General features: G+C 51.0%; 3 protein-coding genes across 10 annotated transcripts in view; 1 reads left to right on the forward strand and 2 right to left on the reverse strand.

The window, feature by feature from the left end:
- The window catches only part of Ethe1 (ETHE1 persulfide dioxygenase), a 27,349-nt gene extending 16,160 nt beyond the window's left edge, over positions 1-11,189 (reverse strand). The window contains exons 1-5 of one of the 6 annotated variants that reach the window (XM_047528597.1): positions 11,084-11,189; positions 4,550-4,688; positions 3,119-3,209; positions 1,124-1,268; positions 742-890 (exon numbers count right to left, since the gene is read on the reverse strand). In XM_047528597.1, the coding sequence (XP_047384553.1) occupies positions 742-890; positions 1,124-1,268; positions 3,119-3,178 (354 nt within the window). In that variant the 5' untranslated portion in view covers positions 3,179-3,209; positions 4,550-4,688; positions 11,084-11,189. Of the gene's footprint in view, positions 1-741; positions 891-1,123; positions 1,269-1,868; positions 2,030-3,118; positions 3,210-4,549; positions 4,689-4,924; positions 5,091-7,988; positions 8,715-11,083 lie in introns of those variants that run through there. The other 5 variants (XM_047528595.1, XM_047528593.1, XM_047528596.1 and 2 more) reach the window with 5 other exon arrangements.
- Znf575 (zinc finger protein 575) lies at positions 8,035-12,399 on the forward strand. Of its 2 annotated transcripts, none has more exons than XM_047528601.1 (4): positions 8,035-8,216; positions 9,103-9,211; positions 9,667-9,780; positions 10,256-12,399. In XM_047528601.1, exons 3-4 carry the CDS (start codon positions 9,684-9,686, stop codon positions 10,912-10,914), a joined length of 756 nt encoding a protein of 251 aa, XP_047384557.1. In that variant the 5' UTR covers positions 8,035-8,216; positions 9,103-9,211; positions 9,667-9,683; the 3' UTR covers positions 10,915-12,399. The 2 variants fall into 2 exon arrangements, with proteins under 2 accessions (XP_047384557.1, XP_047384556.1); XM_047528600.1 differs by lacking the exon at positions 8,035-8,216 and adding an exon at positions 8,502-8,849.
- Positions 12,400-15,200: 2,801 nt separating this feature from the next.
- The window catches only part of Xrcc1 (X-ray repair cross complementing 1), a 35,181-nt gene continuing 26,924 nt past the window's right edge, over positions 15,201-23,457 (reverse strand). For both annotated transcript variants that reach the window (XM_047529981.1, XM_047529980.1), the window contains 13 exons: positions 22,776-22,850; positions 22,582-22,693; positions 22,162-22,271; positions 21,977-22,088; positions 21,605-21,863; positions 21,206-21,322; positions 18,036-18,129; positions 17,768-17,900; positions 17,438-17,489; positions 17,207-17,346; positions 15,962-16,052; positions 15,510-15,585; positions 15,201-15,428 (listed from right to left, as the gene is read on the reverse strand). In XM_047529981.1, coding sequence (XP_047385937.1) covers positions 15,315-15,428; positions 15,510-15,585; positions 15,962-16,052; positions 17,207-17,346; positions 17,438-17,489; positions 17,768-17,900; positions 18,036-18,129; positions 21,206-21,322; positions 21,605-21,863; positions 21,977-22,088; positions 22,162-22,271; positions 22,582-22,693; positions 22,776-22,850 — 1,485 coding nt within the window. In that variant the 3' untranslated portion in view covers positions 15,201-15,314. The remainder of the gene's footprint in view (positions 15,429-15,509; positions 15,586-15,961; positions 16,053-17,206; positions 17,347-17,437; positions 17,490-17,767; positions 17,901-18,035; positions 18,130-21,205; positions 21,323-21,604; positions 21,864-21,976; positions 22,089-22,161; positions 22,272-22,581; positions 22,694-22,775; positions 22,851-23,457) is intronic.

A 23,457-nucleotide genomic window follows, 5' to 3' on the forward strand; every position in this document is an offset into this window, starting at 1 on the left:
CCCAAAGTCAGCCAAACTCTCTACATCTTTAGCAACTCTGATTAGGGAAAAAAGCCCTGTCAGCTGTTTCCCCTCCCCTGAGCAACCCCCTCCACTCCTCCATATTGCTCTGGAGTGCAATTCTGGCCGGAAACCTGCTGATTACAACTGTGGCAAGAAAGAGAAGAAGGTGGGGACCTCCAGATCATTCCTAGGTGAGGCAACAGCAGGGCTGGGGCTAGGGCGAGGCTACTGGGGTGCCATATTTAAGGAGACACCCACTCTTAGGCACCAGTCCTGCATTTACAGCACTCTGCAAGTGAGTACCACCTTAAATACTGCTCCCTAGATGCCTCACCCCAGTCCTGGCCCTGTGCAACGGGAGGTTACTTCCTACAACAGTGGTTCAGAAGACAGGGCTGGGTCTCCTTCTCAGTCCTGGCCTCAGAATTCAAACTAGCAATCAATTTTTATGGAAATTCCAGGCCAAAGGAGCTGCCCCAAAGTCATAGGAAACTCCATAAATGTTGTTGACTTAAGGAACTTGGTTGGAGACACACCCACCTAGAACCTGCTGCCCCAATGCCCTACCTGTGTTTATGGTGGCCTCCTCCCAAAGATGTGAGTTCAGGGGCCAGGAAACCAGGTCCTGAGGTCCTTCCTCCTGAAGACTCAGCAGCCCAGGGCTCCAGTACCCTCTTCCCTTAAGCTCAAGGAGTCCAGGCCACCACCCTCTTCTCAGGGACCCAGAACCCAACTTACAAAGCGTCCAAAGCGGATGGAATCACCATCCTCAATGTGCAGATCAGCTTGGGCCCCACTAAGGCGGGAGATGACAGACTGGCAGCCAGGAAGTAGAGACCGGAGCACCCCTGAGCCTGTGATGTGGTCTGCATGGCAGTGGGTATTCACTGGAAGAGAGGACAAGTCTAAGAAGGCACAGAGCCGACCAAGTGTTCCCAGTCCCCAGCCCTCCTCCCTCAGACCCAGGGGTCCAGGCAGCCCTCCTCCCTCAGACCCAAGGCCCAGGCCCAGTCCTCTTCCCTCAGACCCAGGGGTCCAGGCCCAGCCCTCCCCGCTCAGATCCAAGGGTCAAGGCCTCAATCTTCCTCCCTCCCTCCAAGAGTTTGGTCTTCAGACTAACCAGCATACAGCAGCCGAAGCCCCAGCTCCTTGACCAACTGGGCATCCCGAGGTGCTGTCTCTAGAACTGGGTCAATCAGAATGGCCTCCCGGGACTCTCTGTCACCCAGTAGGTACGTATAGGTGCAACTCTTGGGTTCAAACATCTGGGGGGGGGGGCGAAGGCAGCACAGGTGAGAGCACTGAACTGCGATTCCCATCCCTGGGCGCCTGGAGTCCAGATCACACTCCGTCCTCTGCCTAAGATTCAGAAGCAGAAACCCTCTTTCTCCTGCAGTTAGGAAACGGGGTATCCAGGACCCCCATCCTTCCTCTGCCAGACCTCAGTAATCCTAAGTTTCTTTTTTCTTCTTTCAAAAGTAGACAGAGGTTTATTTAGAAAAATAGACACAAAGTCAAAGGAGAGTGAGAACAACCTCGAGAGGGAAGGCTTTAGGGTAAAGCAAGGAATAGACATTCAAGGGAAAATGCGGACTATCCAGAGGGAGAGCCAGGAATTCCAACTAACACCCCCAAATCAGGGTCCCCAGCACTCTCTCTTGTAACGGACCCAAGACTTCGGCCCAAACCCAAGGTCCCCCAGATCGCTCCGCTGGACATGGCACTCCAGCCTCAAGCACCACCGCCTTTGTGCAATATCCAGGCATGGGACCCCCAGGTCCCTTCCCCCTAAAAGATCCAGAAGTTTCTCCCCTCCCGCTGCCCACGGCCCAGTACGCCCGCTTCCCGGCCCAGCCACCTCGCACCTGTCGCAGGAGGATGGGGGCTCCAGACCCGCTGCGCTGGCTCAGCTGCCGCCCAGCAACCCTTAGGGCCGCCGCTGCCATCGCGCCCCAGGCCGGGGTCCACCCTGAGCCCAGGCTGAGCACCCGCCAAAGCCGGACGCTCCAGGGCTGACCCTGAGAGCGGGGCGGGGCGGGGCGGGGCGGGGCGAGGCGGGGCGGGGCGGGGCCTGTCTTAAAGGGGCCGCGGGCGCTGCATGCAGCTGCAAAGCTGGAGGCCGCGGGGAGGTGTCAGAGACCAAGGAAGACAACGAGCCACGCGGGGACACTCAGACCCGGAGAAACAGAACAGAGACACTCCGGAGACGCGCAGAGACACAGGGATACTGGCATAGAAAGAGAGATAGAAAGGTAGCTACCTAAGAGACCCCTAACCACGAATAGCCACAAGCCATTTTATAGGAAAAGCCCAGTGGTCGAAGAGTCAGTATGAGAAAGAAAAAGATACACGGTTCGAGGTCACTAGAGTTTTGAGGGACTGTTGGGTGGGTCCCTAGTTACCAGAACAACACTTAACTCCCCTAAGGTTCATCCAAAAATTTCCTAAAGCAGTTTATCTGAAATGCTTTCTTTCCAAGAAATATTTTATATTATATATGCATTTGCACATGCATACATGCATTAGTATGTATATAAATATGTAAAAGTTTGCAAGATATAATTTTGTATTATGTCTTGCAAGCTCAGGTCGAGGATTGTTTGTCTTGTCTTCTGATGGGTTATGAACCTCTATAAACAGCTTTTGTTCATTCACATCAAAGACCCAGGCCAAGAAACTATTGTCTAAAGCCAAGGACTGTCAGAAGGTTTGTTCTTCAGAATCATACCAATAGGGTGAATAAGACACCCCTGGGCTCGTGGAGTAGCTCAGCTGTAGAGCACTTGCCTAGCACGCAGGAGGACCTGGGTTCCATGCTCAATACAAAAATAAACAGATATGGGAACTGGGGTTGTGGATCAGTGGCCGAGCATTAGCCCAGCACATGTGAGGCACTGGGTTCGATCCTCAGCACTGCATATAAATTAATTAATTAATTAATCCAGAACTAAGAAAAATTTAAAAAAGTAAATAAGTAGATAAATAAAAAACAAATAAAAACCCCCAATCACTCCATTCTTGTCTGGAAGATCCAAAAACCTGTCAGAGAAGCAGCCTGACTGCTAGCCCAAGTGCACAGAGCTTCTGAGGTGGGTTTCAGGCAACAAAGGTTCACCTTTATCCTCTTTTTTTTTGATACTGAGATTGAACCCAGGGGTGTGGGGGTTCTCCACATCCTCGTCCCACGTGGATGAAGGGAAGAGTTTCTGTTGGAGGAAGATACCAGCTCTCAATTAATCACCAAAAAACTTATCTAATCAAATAAACACAAGAGCCAATAATCTTTTCAAATGGAAGGGGGAGTGGCTGACTGGGCCATGCCAGATCTGGCCTCCAACAACCTGGAGGAGCCCACCTTCACCTTTCTTTATCATCCCACAGGTAAAGGGGCCTGGATGGAGGGGCTTCTTCCCGTGAGGAACAGGATGGGGTGGAGTTAGGGAAGCCATTTGCTTGGAGAATGAGCATTTCCTCAGACGGTGAGTCAACTCTATACAGGGCCACCTACCCACAGGCTATTTGAAACAGTCTCTCATGACTGTCAGTTCTCATGGCTCAGCCAAGCCTGATTTGCTAAACACGCATGGTTTCCCACACAGGGGCACTTTACCACTGAGCTACAACGCCAGCACTTTTAACTTTTATTTTGAGACAGGATCTTATTAAGTTGCCCAGGTTGGTCTCAAACTTACTATCCTCCTGCCTTAGCCTTCCAAAACTGCTGGGATTACAGGCATGTGACAATGCACTGAAGTCCACCATAGTCTTAACTCTGGAGTTTCCAAGAAACAAGCTCTGGAGGGCAGGCCCCACTTAATCTGCTTTGCCTTAAGCCTAAACTCTGCCTCACTCAAATTTTACACAAATGTCACCTTTTCCCAGGTCCTCTGCTAGTGCTAGCCAGGGGAGCTCGCCAGGACTTACTTTGTGGTTCTCCCTCCTAAGCTATAGCAAGTCAGTAAAACCCAATTTCACCAAACTCCCAAAGTATTTCTGGGGGCATTCGGCAGAGGTAAGACTCAGAGTCACTCAAGGGCAAGGGAGCTACTCAGATACCACAGAGGGAGACAAAAGAGTCATTCAGAGATACAGGGAGGGTTGAAATAGATGTCCTACAAAGAAATAGAGTCACAAAGGTACAGTGGCAGATTCCAGAAGATTGTGGGAGGTAGGAAGAGGTGTTGGAGATCAGCATAGGAAATCATATGGAGAGAGAGGACGAGAAGACACCTGGAGAAACAGGCAGAGAGAAACGGGCAGAGAGAAACGCTCAGAGTCAAGAGAACTTTGCTCATTTATTCCAGGCATGAATTCCAGGCTTGCCAAGCTGGGCAAAACTGGGACCCAGAGATGAGTCCTCAGTCAAGATGGCAAGACACAGAGGCGGGGACATCAGGAAGTGCAGCAATTAGAGGAGCTCAGGGGAGGGAGAAGCCAGGGAAAAAAAGAACCTTCAGGCACCCTTTACTGACACCCCCCCCAGATAAGACCTGCTCACCACTAGGGCTCATTCCTATTGTTTTGGCAGGATTCCTAGGTCACTTACCTGATCCTTGAAGGCCCTTTGGGGTTTCTGTAGGCTCAGCTGTGAGATGTCCTAAAAGTTAGAAACCATGGCTTCATCCTTCTCAGATCTGAGACCCTGGACTGAAAATTGTTCTTTCTCTGGGTTTCAGTTTTCTCACCTGTAAAATGAAGTTGAAAATATTTCCCTGCTTCTTTGTGAAGATCCAGTTAGTTCCTACCCGTAGCGTTTGGAAGAGAACGGGCACAGAACAGGCACTCGGTGGGAGAGCTGGCCAGCATTACTTCATCACTGTCCTTCACTTCCTTCCCTGGCCACCTCTACCCAATTCATCTCCAGGTCCTGCTGAGGAAACCTCTCCATTCAGGCCCCCTTTCCAACATCATGCCCTCTCACCCCATCAAGAAGCAGCAAAGCATCCATGTGAATCATTTGGATTCCAGGGCCAGGTTGCAGGGATTCAAATCCTGGTTCTATTACTTCCTGCAGAGACCTGGCTATGTGACCTTGGGCGTGTGACCTTGTGCTCCACGCCTTATTTCCCTCTTCTGTGCAAGAATAATAGTAGTACCTCCTTTTAATAAATGGCTGTGGAGAAGATTAAATAAATTAATGCATATAAAGACAATTTCCAATACATGACAAGTTAATAAGTGCTCAATAAATGCTAGCACTTAATACTGTGATTACTATGTAACAGTGGCCTCACTGGTTTTCTGGCTTCCACTTACCTCTTTACAATTAATTTTCCATGCAGCAATCAGGGTGAGCATTTAAAATGTCAATGTGACTTAAGAGTCACAGCAAACAATGCCATGTGTGGACCTTGTTTAATTCTGATTCAAACTAAGTGTGATAAAAAGGTATTTATGGGACATGGTGTCTGGTGGTGAGCTTCAGAATCATCTGGGAGGAGTGGTGTGGTAATTTAAACATTGGTCACAAGTGGGTGACTGTTGTCACCTTTTTTTTTTTTTTTTTTTTAAGTGCTGGGTCTCAAACCCAGGGCCTTATGTATGACAGGCCCACACGAATGCTAGCCAATTCTATTATTGCTGCAGAAAATAATTGTTTTCTCTCAACTTTTCTGTATGTTTGAAATAAAATTAAACATTGTGCTTAGAAAGAGTGGGGAAAGGGGCTGGGGTGGAGGCTCAGCGGGACAGCGCTTGCCTCACACATGTGCGGCACTGAGTTTGATCCTCAGCACCACAAAAAAATAAATAAATGACAAGTAAAGGTATTGTGTCCATCTAAAAAAAATTATAAAACAAAATTAAAAAAAAGAAAAAGAAAGAGTGGGGAAAAAATGTTGATGGGGCCACAGGAAACACTGAACCCTGATGGTGTATTAGATAACATTAAAAAATGGCTAAGCTGATTGTAATGCTTGTAATCCCAGCAGCTTGGGAGGCTGAGACAGGAGGATCACAAGATCAAGGCCAACCTCAGCAACTCAGCAAGTCCCTAAGCAACTTAGCGAAACCCTGTCTCAAAAGAAAACATTAAAAATAGGGCTGGGAATGTGACTCAGTGGTGAAGCACCCCCATATTAAATCCTTAGTACCAAAAAAAAAAAAAAAAAAAGAAAAAAAGAAACCACTATAAATTTTTAAAGGCATGATAATGATATCATGGTTATTTTTGTTTGTTTTTACAGATTGTCTTTATCTTTTAGAGACAGATTGAAATGTTTCTGGATAAAATATCTGAAATTTGCTTCAGACTAATTCAGGGGGCTCAAAAAGGGGTACTGGAGTAATGGTGAAACAAATTTGGCCAAATCAAACCTAGGTGATAGGCATACAGCAGTGAGCGGTTCTCTTCTCTCCTTGTCCTCTGTGTAAGTTTGAATTTTTTATTTTATTTACTTATTTATTTATTTAGTAGTGGGGATGAAATCCAGGGCCTCACACATACTCTGCAAGCACTATGCCACTGAGTTTCACCTCAGCCCTTTAAAAAATACAACTTTTTTTTTTTTTAAGCCGGGCAGAGTGGTGGACACCTGTAACCCTAGCTACCAAGGAGACTGAGCAGGATTGCAAGTTTGAGACTGGCCTTGGCAACCTAGCAAGACCCTATCTCAAAACAAAAAACAAAGGGTAGCTTTGTGGTACAGTGCTTACCTAGCTTGCTCAAAGCTCTGGGTCTGATCCCCAATACCTCACACAAAAATTATTTTGAGACAGGGTCTCGCAAAGTTGCCCAAGCTAACCTTGAACTTGCAATCCTCCTGCCTCAGTTTCCCTAGTAGCTGGGATTATAGGTGTGTGTCACCATACCTGACTTTTCCATAATAAAAAAAAATGGTTGAAAAAGTATATGAGGAGCTGGAGCTGGGGCTCAGTGGCAGAGCACATGCCTAGCACGTGTGAGGCACAGGGTTTGATCCTCAGCACTGCATACAAAAATAAATGCTGTCCATCTACAACTACAAAAAAATAAATAAATAAAGTATGTGAAAACCAAAACTAGTTCATGATATCTCCTGTGTTTCTCTGACTCACTAATTCTTTTCCTTTGCAGTGCTGGAGATTGAGCCCAGGGCCTCATGCACACTAGCAAAGCCCTCTTCCACTGAGCTACAATCCCAGCCCAACTTCCTATGTTTAAAACCCTCCCCTGGTTTCTCACTCAGCTTAGACCCCTGCCCGGGTTCCTTGACCTCAAGTTCTCCATTCTCCCCATAATTCTATCTTCCCATCACAGAGGAATTCTGATTGTTAAAATTCTTTCAAGCATTTATTTGACACAGATTTATTGGCCATCTACTAAGTGCTAGGCCCTGTTCTGGATTCTGGGGACACAGAGATGAACAATATTGATAAGGCATCCATTTTAACAAAGCACACATTCTAGAAGACAGACAGTGATAAGGGAGAGGACACAGCAGAGGAATGGAGAGAAGGGTGGGCAGAGAAGCCTTCTGCCTTTATAACATCTGAACTGGGGGTGGAACAGGCCATCAAAGAGATGGAGGAAGAGCCCTTGGGAAAGAAGGAACAGCTAGTGCAGAGAAACTGAGGTAGGACTGACAGAGGCATACACAAGAACTGAAAGGAAAGCCAGAATCTGGGACATGACAAGATATGACAGGAGAGATCCTCTGAATGCAGCAAGGTCCTTCCCATCTTCAAGTCTGGTCACTTGCTATTCTTGGTACAACTCTGACCCCATCAGGCCTGTTTAATAACAATAAAAACAAAAATATTGATAGCATTTATTGAGCACTCTAGACACTTTCTATTCTCAACACTTTCTATTGATTATTTTATTTAATCCCAAGAACCCTCCTCCGTTTTATATATGAGAAAATTGAAACCCTGAAAGATGAAGTGACTTGCCCAAGACTAGAAAGTGGCAGAGCCAAGAGTTCAGACCAGTTACCCAGGCAATCTGGCTTCGGAACCCAAATAACCTGCCAAATCACTCCCACAGCTCCCAGGGCTCGCCAGACGTTGTTGTCAGGCTGGAGAGTCATCCATGCAGGGGACTTTAAAGGACACTTCATGGTCTTTCCAGCGTGGGGCAGGAATATGCACGTCACTGCCTGGGAAGAACGCCACCCCTGGGTCTGGCACCAGGAGAATGGACCTGGGCACCTCGGGACCACTCAGGCCCGGGGGAGGAAGGACGCGTGGAATGCGGGGTGCGGGGGTCGCTGAGAACCTCGAGCCACCCAGTGGTGAGGGTTGCCGGGACGCTATACAAATGCCGTGCCTTTTATTGGACACCAACTCGCTCTGAGCGAGTCCTCCCCCGCCCTCTCTCCAAGAAATGGTCAAATTCTTTTGCAAAGGCCTTTAAGGAAAACGAGCTTTTAAAACTGCCTCCGCAGATGGAACTCAGGCACTCCGGTGGAAAGAAGAAGGGCACTAAAAGAGAAGTGCAGATGCCGGGAGCTTTCTCACTGATCTCCAAGCGTAGTTAGTCCGTGTTAACCGCACGTGCTTGACTCCAGCCAGCCACCGTAGGCCCCGTACTCGCTCTGCACTTTACCGCGGTCCTTGGGCGGGCAGCTTTGCGCTTGATGGTGAACTTGCCTGCCAGGCTCACCCAGCCCCTCCTCCCATTCGGTCTTCCCCGCCGCAGCCTCTGCCGGCCGCAACTGCGCAGGCGTCCACGCGGGCGTGGGCGGAGGGAATGGAAATGAGGCTGGGCCCTGCGGCTCGCGGAACTCCCTCCTCCTCTGCCCTCCCCGTCGCGCGGTGGTGCAGCTCCGTGGGTCCGAAGGCAGCGCGACAGCGGCTGGGGCAGCCGGAGTGGCCGAGGAGGGAGGGGCTCGGAGCCCCGCCCCCGGGGAGGGGCGGTCCCGCAGGTGAGGAGGGTAGGGGTCCTGGCTCGGACGCCTAGTCCACGGAAAATAGAGTGGGGGCTAAAAGCCAGAATCTCTCGGAGGAGGGTCGATTTGGGTTCGGACACCTCGGTTCCGGGGGGACATGGCATTTGGTGCACGAATGCTACTATTCTGAGGGGTGCATTTTGTCCAGATGCTTGCAACCCCAAGGGAAATTCCACTGAAGAGCTCTTGATTGCTACACAGGCCAGGTTCCTTTCGTATCTTCCTCCAGGTCTCCCTTCTGTCTTCCACGGCTGCAATCCACACCGGGAATGAAATTTACCAGCAAGAAAGTCGAGGCTGACGCGGCGTCAAAGGACTGAGACTAAGCCCAAAACCTGGTAAAGCCACTTCTTGGACGTAAACTTCTGCCCACTGAGCTCATAGGCCCCTCCCCTGGGACAGAGCTGCAAAAGACACCGCCCACTCCCACTCAGAGGCCCGCCTCTGGCCAGAGTTTCAGAGCAATTGACTTTGGTCTTTTTGCATAGCCCCGCCCATTCCCGTGTTAGCGCTGACGGCCGTAGGGTTTGGAGGGGAAGGTTCCGCTCTGAACACAGGCCCCTCCTACTCCGCCCAAGGCGTCAACCCTGGGTTTAAACTGCAAAAGGTCTTTAGGTTAGATTTGCATAGCCTCGGCCATTCTGCTTTTAGGCCCCCGTCTTCCCACCACACCTGCCCTCACCTAAGGATCCCAGACTAAACAGACTGACCTAATTTTAGGCCCTTCAACCAACCCTATCCCTATCAACCTGGTAATAACCCGCATCGCCCCGCCGCCGCGCCCTGTCCCTAGGTTCCTGTGTCAGCAAGATGCTGGATCGAGGTGCGAAGTCAGAGGCTGAGGGCACAGATCCTAGTCCTACTGGCAAGGATCCGGTGACCAAAGCAGTTGAAAGCGGCCCTGCCTGTGAGTAGGGGTCATTCCCAGGAATGGGTGCTACAAGATCACGTGTTTTGGGAGATCATAGGCTGAAAGTTTCAAGTCTCAGGATCATGACATTTAGGATCCCCCAAACTGCATCTGTTCTGGAGAATCCTCCCATCTGGTTTTGGGAAATCTCCAGTGATCATTTGCTAGGACTCAGGAAATTATAGGAAGCATAAGGGGGATGTGGGACTTAGGGTGATCACTGGAAAGATACTGGAAATAGATGCCTCACTAACTTTGAGGACCTAGGAAGGTAACCCTTTGGAACCCCTCAGGATGATGCATGGGGGATGTGGGAAGCAGAAACATTGCCATTTGGAAAATCAGTGTGACATTAAAAATGCTAAGGTACGCTTTGGGTGGTGGGCTGCAACGTCAAGGTGGTGGCGGAGCCTAGCTTAAGCCCAGGGTGTGGGGCTGCTTCCTGGAGCCCACCAATCCTCCTGTCCCCCAGCTCCCCACCAGGCCCCGCTGCAGAAGCCCAACCAGTCGGCTCCAGGGCCCTCCAAGTCTGGGGGCATGCCTTCTCGGCCCCGCCGGCGGCCCCCACCCCAGCGCCTGCACCGCTGCCCTGACTGTGACAAGGCCTTCTCCTACCCGTCCAAGCTTGCCACTCACCGGCTAGCACACGGCGGCACCCGACCCCACCCGTGCCCCGACTGCCCCAAGGCCTTTTCCTACCCCTCCAAGCTGGCAGCCCACCGCCTCACACACAGTGGTGCCCGCCCGCACCCCTGCCCACACTGCCCAAAGGCCTTCGGCCACCGCTCCAAACTGGCAGCCCACCTCTGGACCCATGCTCCCACCCGTCCCTACCCATGCCCTGATTGCTCCAAGTCCTTCTGCTACCCCTCCAAACTGGCAGCCCACCGCCACACGCACCACGCCAATGATGCCCGCCCCTATCCTTGCCCACACTGCCCCAAGGCCTTCTCCTTTCCCTCCAAGCTGGCTGCCCACCGCCTATGTCACGACCCCCCCACCGCACCGGGCAGCCAGGCCACTGGCCAACACCGATGCTCCAACTGTGGCCAGGCCTTTGGCCAGAGACGCCTCCTGCTTGTTCATCAACGCAGCCACCACCAGGCAGAGGGCCAGGGGGAGAGAGAGTGAGCACTCCCTTTGGCTCACAGGTGGCCCTCTGCCAGCCAGCTCTGGTCAATAAAATGGTGGGATTTCTAAGCCCGGCTGTATGGACTTGGCTCTTCCGGATAGGGGGCAGGGTGAGAGATTTGCCATTTACACTGGGTTCAGACTCAGAAGCCTGAGGAACTTTGCTCACCTGGAGGGGTAGGTGTCAACCTGAGTTAACACTGGGTCCCAAACGTTGGACCTGGAGCTGTGGTTGATGGCACTGGTTCAGTGTGGTTCTTCCCACCCATTTCTAAGGCAAAGGTAAAGCCTGCTAGCATCCTGGGTTGCTGAGGAATGCAGGCAAACAGGCTCTCCTGTTGTTGGAAGTTTAACTTGGTGTCTCTACTTTGGCCGCATGACTGGATCTGAGACATTTAAAATACACATTTGCGTGTTTCAGCTATCCCACTTGTAGGGATTTCTCCCATAAACTCAAAATATGTGAAAAAGACATAAAGGTAAGGATGTCCACTGCAGTGTGATGGTTTCAAAAGACTGGGAACAGCCCATGTGCCCACCCATCAGCAGGGGCCAGCTAATGAATGACAGTGCAGCCCAGAATGGACTGTGCAGGGAGAAGGCAGCACTGCCTTAGAGTGGAAAGAGCCCGAGACGACTAAGTGATGAAGGCGAGCACAAGGAAATGCCCACACCACAGAACCGGCCCTGCCACTCCTCAGGAGTCTGGGGGCTAAGGACAAGATCTGTCACTTCTCTAAACTTGGATCTCCTATCTGTAAAATGGGAACGTTGTAAGGCATTTGTTGGGGGGCAGTCAGCTCTCCTTTTGGAGTCTTATTCTCCTACTACAAAATAAGGATGAGTGTGCTAACATTGGACAGCTCTGTTCCAGATATGTATTAAGCACCTACTGTGTGCTGCATCCCCATGGGGTGTTAGGGACATAGCAGTGAAGACAGAACTGGTCTAGTGAGGACAGTGGGCAGTAATCAAACCAAGCCTGACCCAAGCCAAAAAACAAGTCAGGTCTGTTTACAGGAACAAGTCTGGGAGCCCTGGTTTGCTGCCCCCTCCACAGGATTACTTTAAGGCTGTAGTAGTGACATCTTTCTTTGGTGTTGGCTTGGAAACAGGCCAATGGAAGGGAACTGAGAGTTCAGAAATTGACCTGTGCTTATACTGACCAACTATCTGTAGATCAGGGGTGGCCAGCGTTTCCTGTGAAGGGCCAGTGTGTATTCTTAGGTTATACAGGCCATGTATCTGCCAGCTAGTCACCTCTGCTGCTGGAGCAGCAAAGCAGTGCTACACATTATTATGCACACTTGAAGGAATGTGGCTGTGTTCCAATAAAACTTGCTCACCAAAACACTCAGTGAGCTGGATTTTGCCTGTAGGACCCAGTTTGCCAACCCCTACTGTGGATGAGTGGGGAAAGGACAGACTCAATAAAGAGGCTGATCAATCCCCAGCACCAAAAAAAAAAAAAAAGTTTAAAGAGGCTGAAAAATACGGAGTAAAATTAAATGGGATCCCGCGGTGTACAGAATAATGCCTCTCTGAAGATGCTCACGTTCTAGCACCAGAGCCTGTACGTTAGCTTATACGTGGCAAAAGGGATGCAGGCGGACAGATGCTGAAGGATTTCCTCCTGAGATGGGGAAATGATCCAGATTTTTTAGGTAAGCCCAATGGGATCACAAGTGTCCTTATATGGGAATGAGCAGCATAAGAGTCAGAGGAGGAGATGTCAAGATGGAAGCAGAGATTGGAGTGATAAAAGACCCCTAGCTGAGGAATCTAGGCAGCCTCTAGAAACTAGAAAGGGCAAGGAAATGAATTTTTCCTTAGAGCTGCAAGACCTGCTGAAGACTTGTGGACACCTTGATTTTAGGACAATGAAGCTGAGTTTGGACTACTGACCTCCAGAACTATAAGAAAATAAATATGTGTTGTTTAAAGCCATTAAGCTTGTAGTGATTTGCTACAACAACAATAAGAAATGAATAGAGATCCTGGCACCTCACACTATACACAAAATAAGTGTGGTTTTAAGATCTAAATTTGAGGAGCAAAACTCTAAAGTACTTAGAAGGAAGTAAAAGAGGATTATCTTAGTAACCACAGAAGCAGACATAGTATTCTTGGTGAGGGGAACATAAATTATAGACAAAAAGACAGGTAAATTTAACCATATATAAATGCAAAGTTATGACTATGAAAGAGACACAGAGTTATTAGAATGTATGGTTGAGTGCATCTGAATCCTACGGGATCCTAGAGGAGATGAGGTTGGAGCTGAGATCTGGAAGTTGTGGAGGATGGAACGAGGGGTAGGACTAGTGGGTCAGTGGAAGTTAGCAGGTCACTGTGCTGGGATCTACTCAGTAAGGTCCTGGGGGTAAGGGGAGAGGGCAAGGATTCTGCTCTCCTCTGAACCTGGCAGGGCTGCTTGTACCATGTTTACAGAAAGAGCAGTCCTGATAGTTATTCCAAACTTGCACTCATAAGGAACTGTTGACTTGGCCCAACCTTTCTGTACACATGAAGAAAACGAGGCTAAGAGAGAGGATTTACCTAAAACTAAACAGGGCAGTAGCTGAGTCTGGGTGGATGGTGGGTCTCTTGATAGTTTGATGTCTGGTGGCTCCTTAAGCACATCAGAGCTGCTCGTGCCTCAGGACCTTTGCACTTGCTTTCCATCTGCCTGCAAAGGCTCTCCTGTACATCTCCCAGGTCCCTGCAGAGATCAGCAAGTCCCATCTAAACTACCCTGCCCCTGCCCCACTGCTGTCACTGCCCTGCTGAATTTGCTGTCACTGAATTTTTCACTGCCCAGTGCACCAGACACTCCCCCAGCTCTCGTGGCGCAATGGTAGCCCCAGGAAACCAGAACTAGTGTCACATGTGCTGGGTACGGTAGGTAGAATTGTGGCCTCCCAGAGATGTCCACACCCTAATTCCTGGAACTTGTGAATATGTGGCAAAGGAGAATGGGGTAGAGAAGGAATGAAGGTTGTTAATCAGATGACCTTCAAACAGATTGTCCCAGACGATCCAGGTGGGCTCCGTGTGTTCACAGGGCCTTTATGTGAGGAAGAAAGCGAAAAGGCAGTGTCACAGCGATGCCACCTGAGAGTAAACTGTCCATGGCTGGCTTTGAACATGGAAGGGAAATAGAATGTGGACTGTCTTTAAAAGCTGAGACCAAGTAGAGTCACCTCTAGAGCCTCCAGGAGGATCACTGCCCTGCCTACACCTGGATTTTTAGCCCAGATCCCCAATGTGGATTTCAGACCTGTAAGATAAGTTTCTGTTGTTTGAAGCCACGGTTTGTGGTAACTTGATACAGCAGCAGCCCTAGGAGATGACAGTGATCTGAAAGAGGGTGATTGAATGAAGGAAAGAATGCATTCTAAAGCCATCTTTATCTCATAGTTGAAGAAACAAAGGTCCAGAAGGGGAAAGGAGGGAGACCTGACTTGGTGTGTTCCAGAAGAGATGACCCAAAGGTCAGATCTCAAACCCAGCTCTGACCCTGGCCTTTGCCCTGCTCAAGCCCCTCCCTGACTTCCCCACTACAGGATAAAGTCCAAGGTCCTGGACCAGGGGCGCACAATCCTTTGGGGCAGCCCTGTCCAAAGAGCCTTCCACAGTGACACAGCGCTCTCTCTGTGCTGTCAATACAGTAACCACTGAGCACTTGAAATGTGTGGCCAGTGTGACTGAGGAAGTTCGTTTCTATTTCATTTCGGTTCACTGAAGTAGCCACCTGTGTATAGTGGCCACCACTTGGACCACACAGAAGCAAGGAATATGCCCACCTTTCTGCTACGTCTGTCCTTTAAGCCTCTTTTCTAAGGGCAGCAATGTTCCCCTGCCTGCCTCAGGCAAGTCCCGCCTCTTGTCCCTTGCCATGGCCTGGTGCCTGCCTGCAGTGCCATCCCTTCTGTCCAGAATCCCTAACACTCAGCTCAGTTCCCACCTTCAATGTGGTGGAATCTTGAGGGGGGCTCCAGGCCATCACCCACAGAGGGAGAATCAAGATTCCGGAACAAGGATCAGAGGATCAGAACAAGAAGAGCAGTGCTGAGTAGCAGATTCTTAATTCTGTCTCTAGCCAGCACAGGGGTGTGAGGCCAGGGAGAAGAGAGCCCCTTCCCTCTCAGATCTCTGATGAAAGGGCCCGGTATTCTTCCCAGATGCCAGGACAGGGGCCTAATAGTAGCCCAGAGACCTGACCCTCACGCAGTGAAGCAAAACCAAACACGAGACATAAGCCAGAACCTCTTGGAATTCTGGGAGACTCCTGAGTATGACAGGGCAGCTGCTCCAAACACGTCACCTTTATTAAACTGTGTGTGCATGTGCGTGTGTGTGTGTGTGTACATGCACACCTGTGCACACAAGCTCCTCATTCAGGCCTGGGGCACGACCCCGTACAGCTGGTGAGGAAGTAACTTCTGCTTCTCGTTGCAACTGTAGATCCATCGAGGACGAACAAATGCCAGGGAGGGGTTGTCCATCAAGGCCTGTGGAGGGCGGGGCCCACATAAGCACGTATATTGGAGGAATGGCAGGAGTCAAGGCAGGTTCACCTCCTCAGGGCTCACCTCCTCGAAGCTGGGATCCCACTCCTGTGCTGTGATCACAAACTGAACCCGGTCGCTCATATAGTCCTCGAGCTCCCTGGTGGGAAAGAGGAAAAAGGCAGAGGGCATCAGGTGATCAGTGTCCCTTCTTAACACCCTACCCACCAACCATTCTCAGAGGCTGTCCTGTGCCCCCTCAAGCTACCCCACTTACCAGCCTTGCCAGGCCACCACAGTGGTAACAGCCCCACAGTGGTAACCCTGATGATGGCCCTCTCCACAGGAGATGGAGAATCTCACTTTAGAGGAGACTGGGGGGCTGCCCAGCACAGCAGGCAGGGCTGGCATTTGGTCTCTGCAGCCTGTGCCCACCCTGCCCGCCATGGTCCTTCTCCAGCCTCCTTCCTTCTCACAACCCCTCCACAGTGTCCCTGAGCCCTCCCTGGCCCCATCAGCTCCCCTCGCGCACTGACCCATTGAAAGCTGTGACATATCGAATGAGTTTCCGCCGCTCGTCTCCAGGGAACTCCCCATACAGGAAGAAGTGTTTGCCCTGGAAGAAGTCTGCAGGGGAGAAGGTGGAAGGGGCAAGTGTGAGGTCCCCGAGTTCCAAAGATTCAGTCCAGAGTGACCGAACACTTGGAGTGAAGACGGAGGCGGGCAGGGTGTCTGAGATCAGGGTGCACAGGGGCAGGAACCCATGACAAGCAGTGGTTCCCAGTCCAGGGGCCACCAGAGCCTTCTGGGAGGTTCGTCCATTCGCTTGCTTGCTTTATCAGTAGAAGACACCATTACCACGGTGGCAGTGTGTCCGACAGACCGGCTGCAGGCACTCTGTCAGCATGGCCTGGCTGGAACTCCAGAGCTGGCCACTTCATCTGGGCTGGCTCATTCTTACAGCCAGTGCCTTTCTCTTGCCCTGGCCTCCAGGGTGACTTTCTAGGCCATTGATTTGCTGCTGCTACTTCAGGGACTCTGGAGACCAAGGTGTTTTCCTGCCATCACCCATAAGGAGCTGGGGAAGCAGGTTTTCCAACAGCCCCAAACCTCACCTCCACTCAGACCCCGACCAGCTTTCTTCTCTCTCTGGTCTTCACCCCAAGAGGCTGTGTTTCCAGGCCTCTAGGCCCACAAACCCCTGTAGTTTTCCCATTTTCCTTTCTTCTTCTTTTAGATGTTGATAGACCTTTATTTTAGTCATTTATTTACATGTGATGCTAAGAATCGAACCCAGTGGCTCACACATGCTAAGTAGCCTTCTACTTTCTTATTCTTTTATCTTAGAAACACACACACACACACACACACACTCACACACAGCATCCCATGTCCCAGGCCATGAATATATTAAAGCAAACACATGTGCCCACCACTGAGGTCCCAAGGGCAGCAGTGCCCTGTCATCTGGAGTGTCTGGGTCTCCCCCTAGACAGAACTGAACGGGAGGAATGTGTGTGTATGGGAAGAACTGGCGGGATGTCAAGGCTGCTCACACCTGCAGGGGACCCCAGGGGTACCTCACCTGGCACTGGGCTGCAAGGGGGTGGGAGCAAGAGGCCAGGAAGGGACAAAAAGGGAAGTCACAGACAGGATGCTGAAACCTAAGGGAACAGGCTGAGGACAACAGCCAAGGTAGCAAGCCCAGAGCTGGCTGGGGTAAGCCACAGCTGGGAACTAAGGAGGCAAGTCCTAGCTTGGGGGATGACGGGATGTCCCACCTGGGAGCTCAGGGATCGGCAGGCCAGGAGACTCTGGGTCTTCCTCATTGTCAGTGTTCTCGTCTGTGGAGCCTGCATAAGGGTCCTCGCCGTTCTCCTCCTGCTCTGGGGGTGGCCTCTGCTCCCTCTGCTCAGCCACCCTGGCAGAGCCACGAGTGGTGGAAGGTGAGTGCCCAGAGCAGATCTCCTACACCCAAGGCCAGGTCGCCCTAACCCCAGTCCCAAGCCTACCTCCTCAGCTCATCCTCAGTGTCCCCAGAATCTTCTGCTCCATTGTCTTGTCCTGAGAGTAGAAGCTCAGTCCACAAGAGGTTGTGCCTCGTCTTCTGGGAAACTTAGTAACACTCCCTTCCCAGAAGGCACCAAGCACAGACCCAGGCACCCCAAACTCAACCTCAACTGCCCTCCAGATTCAGAATCTGGAGCCCAAGGCTCCCTCCTTCCACTCCACTTGTCTGGAATCCAGACTCCTCTTCCCTCAGACCAGGATTCCAGGACCCCAGCCTCCCTCCCTCAGACCCTGGAGTCCAGACCCCAGACCCTCCTCCCTCAGACTCTAACCTGACTGGTCCTCCTCAGTGTCAGTATCTTTCTGGGGTCCTGGCAAGGTTGTTTTGGTCTCTTCAGGGGTTGAGGGCCTTTGGGGTGAACTGGGTACCACTCCCTGGGGGGCCTTGGTTTTGGTTTGGGGGTGCTGAGGAGGAAGGGTTGTGGGTTAGGACAGTGGGAGCAGAGTTGTGTGAGTGGGGGCTGCCCACAGGGGTTGGCACCACAGCAGACAAGCCGCCCTCCCAATACTCCCTCCCCCACCCAGGCAGGGGCCACAGACCTTTCGAGGAAGCTTGGGGGCTTCATCCCCACTGCTGCCACTGTGAGAGGCCTCCTCATCCTCGCTGCTTGAGCCAGGCCCTGCCATGAGGTACCTAGGGGAAGAATGGGGCATAAGGCCAGGGGGCATCGAGTCCTCCATGGGAGCCGGGAGGGCAGGTGTCCAGGAGATGACAGCCAAGCCCGTTTACTAAACACAGGGTGGGGATCCTGCCCACTTCCAGGTGAAGAAGGGCCCCGGGCCCATCAGCCTAGCACTCCCACAGAAACCTGAGCACTCTCTCCCACCTCCTTCTTGGGGGAAGAAAATGTCTCATTTCAGAGAGGAAAGAAAAATATGAAAGAGGCATCCCCTTTGAGAATCAAAGTAAGTTTCTCATTAGGGAAAAATGCCTATCAGTTAAGGGAAAATTCTCAAAAGCAAATACAGTTGGCTCTTTGTAGATCTAACTAACTGTGAATGAAAAATATCTAGGGAGGGGGAAAGCAAAAAGCTCTATCTGTAGCGAACACAAATGTATACACATGCGCGCGCATGCGCTTTGCCGGAGATTGAACCCAGGGATGCTCTACAACCAAACCATATTCCCAACCCTTAATTTTTTTTTTTTTTAGACAGGGTCTTGCTCTGCTGTTGAGGCTGGCCTGGAACTTGTGATCTTCCTGATTCTGCCTCCATAGTTGCTGGAATTAGGGGCATGGTCATAGTGTCTGGCTGAACATGTATATATTTTTGTCATTATTCCCTAAACAACATAGCATAACAAGTATTTACACAGCACTGACATAATATTAGGTATTATAAGTGATCTAGAAATGATTTAAAATAATAGCAAGATATGTGTAGTATGCAAATACTGTACTGTTTTGTTTTATTTTATTGCCCAGGCTGGCCTTGAATTTGGGATCCTCCTCCTTACCCTCCTGAGTAGCTAAGATTATAGGTGTGCACCACCATGCCTGGCCTACAGTTTTATATATGGGACTTGAATATGCACAGATCCCCCAGTGTGTGTATGAGTGTCCTGAAACTCATCCCCCAGTCCCCAATGATACCAAAGGTCCCTGTGTAATTGAAGACCCTGATAACCTGCATGGTTCTGCATGCTGCAGATGCCTCAGGAAAGGAACGCTACCAGCTATAATAACAGTCACAGCTAAGGCTTATGTGGGACTTCATGTGCACTAGGAACTGTTCCAAGTGCTTGGCAAATACTGACTCACTGAATTCTGAAGTAGGAGCTATTTTTAGTACCACTTTACAAGTGAGGAAACTAAGGCAAAAAGAAATTATTTAATTTACCCCCAAATCACAGGGCAAAGCAGAAGCAAATACTGGCTTCGCTTTCCTAGGATTAAGACCTTCACGTATGACCTGGCTCTCTCAAGGCTGGAGAAACAGCATCCAGCTTTGTTTTTGTGCAGTGCTGGGGATCAAAACCAGGAGTACATGCATGCTAAGCAGGTGCTTTACCACTGAGCTGCGCTTCTTAAACTGAGTTTTTAAAAACTCAGTTTGTGATTATGATAGGAAAATCCATGCCCTGCACTCTTCTATCCTTGAATTTTTAAAATACAATGTTTTCTGAAATTTTTTGTGATAAAACCTAGTCATAGCTGGGTGTGGTGGCACACACCTGTAATCTCAGCAGCTCAGCAGGCTGAGGCAGAAGGATCTTGAGTTCAAAGCCAGCCTCAAAAAACGAGGCACTACGCAACTCAGTGAGATCCTGTCTCTAAATAAAATACAAAATAGGGCTGGGGATGTGGTTCAGTGGTCGAGTGCCCCCAAGTTCAATCCCTAGTACATACACATACAAAAAAACCTAATCATAAATCTAACAGTGTTGATCTTATTCCATTTCCTCCATGTCCTCCTTGGGGTATCCTAGTCAGTGATCCAAATCTGGTTTCTTCTGCCCCAAATGTATCCTAAATCCCCCCCACAACACTTTCTTTCCATCTCCAAGGCCCTAGTCTCATCAGGGTCCCTATCTGCAGTTTTCCCCTAACATTGCCTCCCTCCCAACAGAACCTGTCCCTGCCCCCCTCAAACCTTCTGTGGCTCCCCACTGAGACCCTTGAGACTAGACAGGTTTTAGAATTTTGATTTTTGGTTTTCATAGAGGCAAATGGCAGGTATACAGACTGTCACATAGCACCCTCAGAGAGATCTAGGGGAGTACCCTCTAGTCAAAGTCATGACTATGTCTGTAGTAAATATCATGACAGTCACCAGGAGATACACACAGCTCACATTAGCTCAGGATGGTTGTACAGCCAAGGGAGTTTGTGCCAAAGCCAGGAAAGAACCCAAGGAGTCCAGACACTTAGAGTCCTGAACAAGGTGCAAAAGGTTCATGGAGCTGGACAGAGCCCAGCACCTCAGCCAGGCTGAGCTGACCTTACCTGCCTTTCCAGTTTCGTTTTCCCCCAACGGAGAGTCTCCCTTAAAGAGAAGTGCAGGGTACAGACCTACTTCCGAACACACGCAGGCCCTGCAGTATGATTCACTCTCCCCTGCCAGCCACAGGTCTCAGGTATGATCCTCTCTTCCCTCGCTCAAAAGTCTTCCCAGGCTCCCACTTCCCACAGCCTCGTTCCTTTGCCATTTCACCCTCCACTGCAAGCTCAGCAGGTGCCCCTGGCTGCCCCACCCTGTCTCCTCTGCTCAGCAAGTCCTCTACCTCAGCTCAGATGGGCAAACCTCTTCTTGTCCTGGCTAGCTGTGGGTTTCTGAGGGCCTTCCCCATATTGGGTTTTAACAAGTTTGAACCTCATCAAAGTGACATGTCTTCAGAGCAAGGCTCAGAGTCTAGGTCCCCAGCACTGCATGGCCCAGCACAGCACCAGCCAAGCAGAGGCTTCAGGACCTGCTGTGAATGACAAATGACCAGTGCTCTGTTCTCCACCCAGCGCCTCCGTACCTGCTGTTCCTGCAGCCTGCCGTGTCCTCTTCCTTCTCCACTAGGCAGATTCCATGGAGCCTTCTGTTACCTTCCCAGAAAAGTCCCTTCCCAGCCCTGTCCCTCCTCTCTGAAGCTGCCTGGCTCTGGGCTTGGATCACCTGAGCTCTTGGTCAGCAGGCCCTAAGTCCTGGCACTGCCCAGCATGGGGACATGGTGCATGTGTGCCACGTGTGCCACGTGAATGTGTGTAGTGAGGCCTCACCTTCGGGAGGGCAGTCGCCGACGCATGCGGTGACAATCCAGCACCCATTCTTTACACACGATGCGACCTCCGAGGCCCAGGACCTGGCTGTACTTGGGGGTGTTGGCAAAGGCACAACTGGTGGGGACAGAATTGAGGGGTATGGTTAGGTGTGATCTGAGAGGCAAAGGGGAAAAAACAGATGAGTGACAGAGAGAGGGAGAGGATGAGTAAAGAGAGTGCAACAGACGCTGGAGTAACAGAAGGGACAGGAGACGAGACAGATGGAATTCGGAAGAGAAAAAGAGGCTGAGGCAGGTGAACCAGGGAGACAGACAAGCAGTGGGTGGCAGGGGAGGTGGAAAGAGAGCAATAGAGGATGGAGAGAAAGCCGACGGCAGGGTGTGGGCAAAGGCCTACATGAGGTGAGTGCTGTCCGGGGTCCAGTCTGGACGATACTTGGCGCCCAGCTCCAGAGCCTTGTCCCGGAGCTCTGAGCGGAAGGGGTTCTGGAAGCCACTCAGAACTACCACCACACCCTGAAGGATCTTCCCCAGCTCCTGAGGGCCACTTCGGGCTCCCCTGGTCTTGGTGCCATCTCCCCGGGGCTTCCCGGGCATTGTCCCCTGTGCTGTGGCAGGAACAGGGGCTGTGGATGGGGTACGGGCAGGAGCTGGTACTGGGAAGCAAAGGGGTAGAGATTCAGTTAATACCACTGGGCTAAATGTCCAGCCCCTGACCCTCAGACCCAGGAGTCCAGGCCATATGGAAATAAGGATCTAGTTTACTCACATTTGGGCCTCTTGAGGGCAGGTGGTGAGAGCTGGGCTGACGGTTTGTTGGGGGTCTTCTTTTCTTCTAGATTCATATCCAACTTCCTCTTCCCTTTGGAAGACTCCTGAGGCTGAAGGGGTAGGGATGGGCTGAGGCTTCCAGCTTCTTTTTTCCTCCATCCCACCAAAGTCTGATGATCTCACCTTGGAGGTGCTGCTGACAGTCCTGGAAACTGGAGAGGCTGAGGAGGTCACACTAGAGGCCTGGAGGGTGGCTGCTGCATAGCTGGGCCCTGCTGGGTCACTGGTTGTGGCTATAGAGGGAGAAAGCAGAACCCAGGTGAGAGGGCTGGAACCTGAGACTCTTCAGCTCCTACCAATGGGACATACAGTGTCAGTCCTAAAACTCAGCAACCTCTGCCCTCCTCCCTCAGACCCAGGGATCAAGGCCCCAGCCTCCTCCCTCAGACCCAGGGGTCCAGGCCCAGCCTCCTCCTCCCTCAGACCCAGGGGTCCAGGCCCAGCCTCCTCCCTCAGACCCAGGGGTCCAGCCACCTCCTCTCAGTCCTAGGAGTCCAGGTCCCAACCCTTGATTAACCCAGCACCCAGGTTTCCCACACGCACCCGGGGATGTCTTGTTGATCCGGCTGAAGAAGAGAGCCCCTGGTCTCAGGGAACTGGCACTGTCATCCTCCTCCTTTACACGGAACTGGCCAAGCTTGGTCACTGTCACCTTCTAAGGTCCCACAAGGTCAGTGCAGTGGAAGGATAGCTGGCAGGTAGGGGTGCAGAGGAAGGGGGTGGCAGGTAGAGCTTACCTGGGGTGGGGCCTCTGCCTCATCTTTGTCTGGGGGACTATGAAGCCGTATAAAACTCAGGCCATAGGGGGAGTCCTAGGAAAGCAGGAGTGACGGTCAGGGTGTCTGGGCCAAGGACAGAACCTGGCCCCAAGACCCTTTCACTTAGAAAGGCTCCTTTCTGGCTCTTTCTCTCTTAAGGACACAAATGTCTAAGGAGGTGTCCTAGGATGATGACGATGATATTGAACTTTACTGAGCCCTAACTCAGGGTCAGGTCAGCTCTATGCCCTTGACATGCCTTAGCTCCTTTAGCCCTCATGGCAACTGGCAAAGACTGCTGGGAAGACAAGCAAATTCACTTCCACAAGCTCAAATTCCTACCTAGGAATGGGAGGGAGTGCTGGGTACTACTTCCTGAACACAGAAATACTCCAAGTTCTTTCCTTCTCTGCCAGTTGGCTACAGAGCTAGAAAGGAGGAGGAATTCAGACTCTGCAAATGACCTCATGGAGAGGAGGTAGCTGACCAGGCCAGCTGGGTGGGCAAGAAGCACATCTTTATTGTGTGGGGCTATTACATATTTGGGTCTCACTGTCACCACAGCTGAGCCTCCCCTATAAGGATCAGAAAACAGAGGTCCAGAGAGGACAAGTCACTTGCCCATTTACACAGTTAAAAAGTGATACAGGCAGGTTTTGAA

This window comes from Sciurus carolinensis, chromosome 16, assembly GCF_902686445.1.
Source record: "Sciurus carolinensis chromosome 16, mSciCar1.2, whole genome shotgun sequence".
NCBI classification, from domain to species: Eukaryota; Metazoa; Chordata; class Mammalia; order Rodentia; family Sciuridae; genus Sciurus; species Sciurus carolinensis.

Excerpts from the sequence above, each read along its gene's own strand:
- Znf575 (XM_047528601.1), top strand. The coding sequence starts at position 9,684 with ATGCTGGATCGAGGTGCGAAGTCAGAGGCTGAGGGCACAGATCCTAGT. Across the intron at positions 9,781-10,255 it reads AGTTGAAAGCGGCCCTGCCT|CTCCCCACCAGGCCCCGCTG; the intron begins GTGAGTAGGGGT and ends CCTGTCCCCCAG.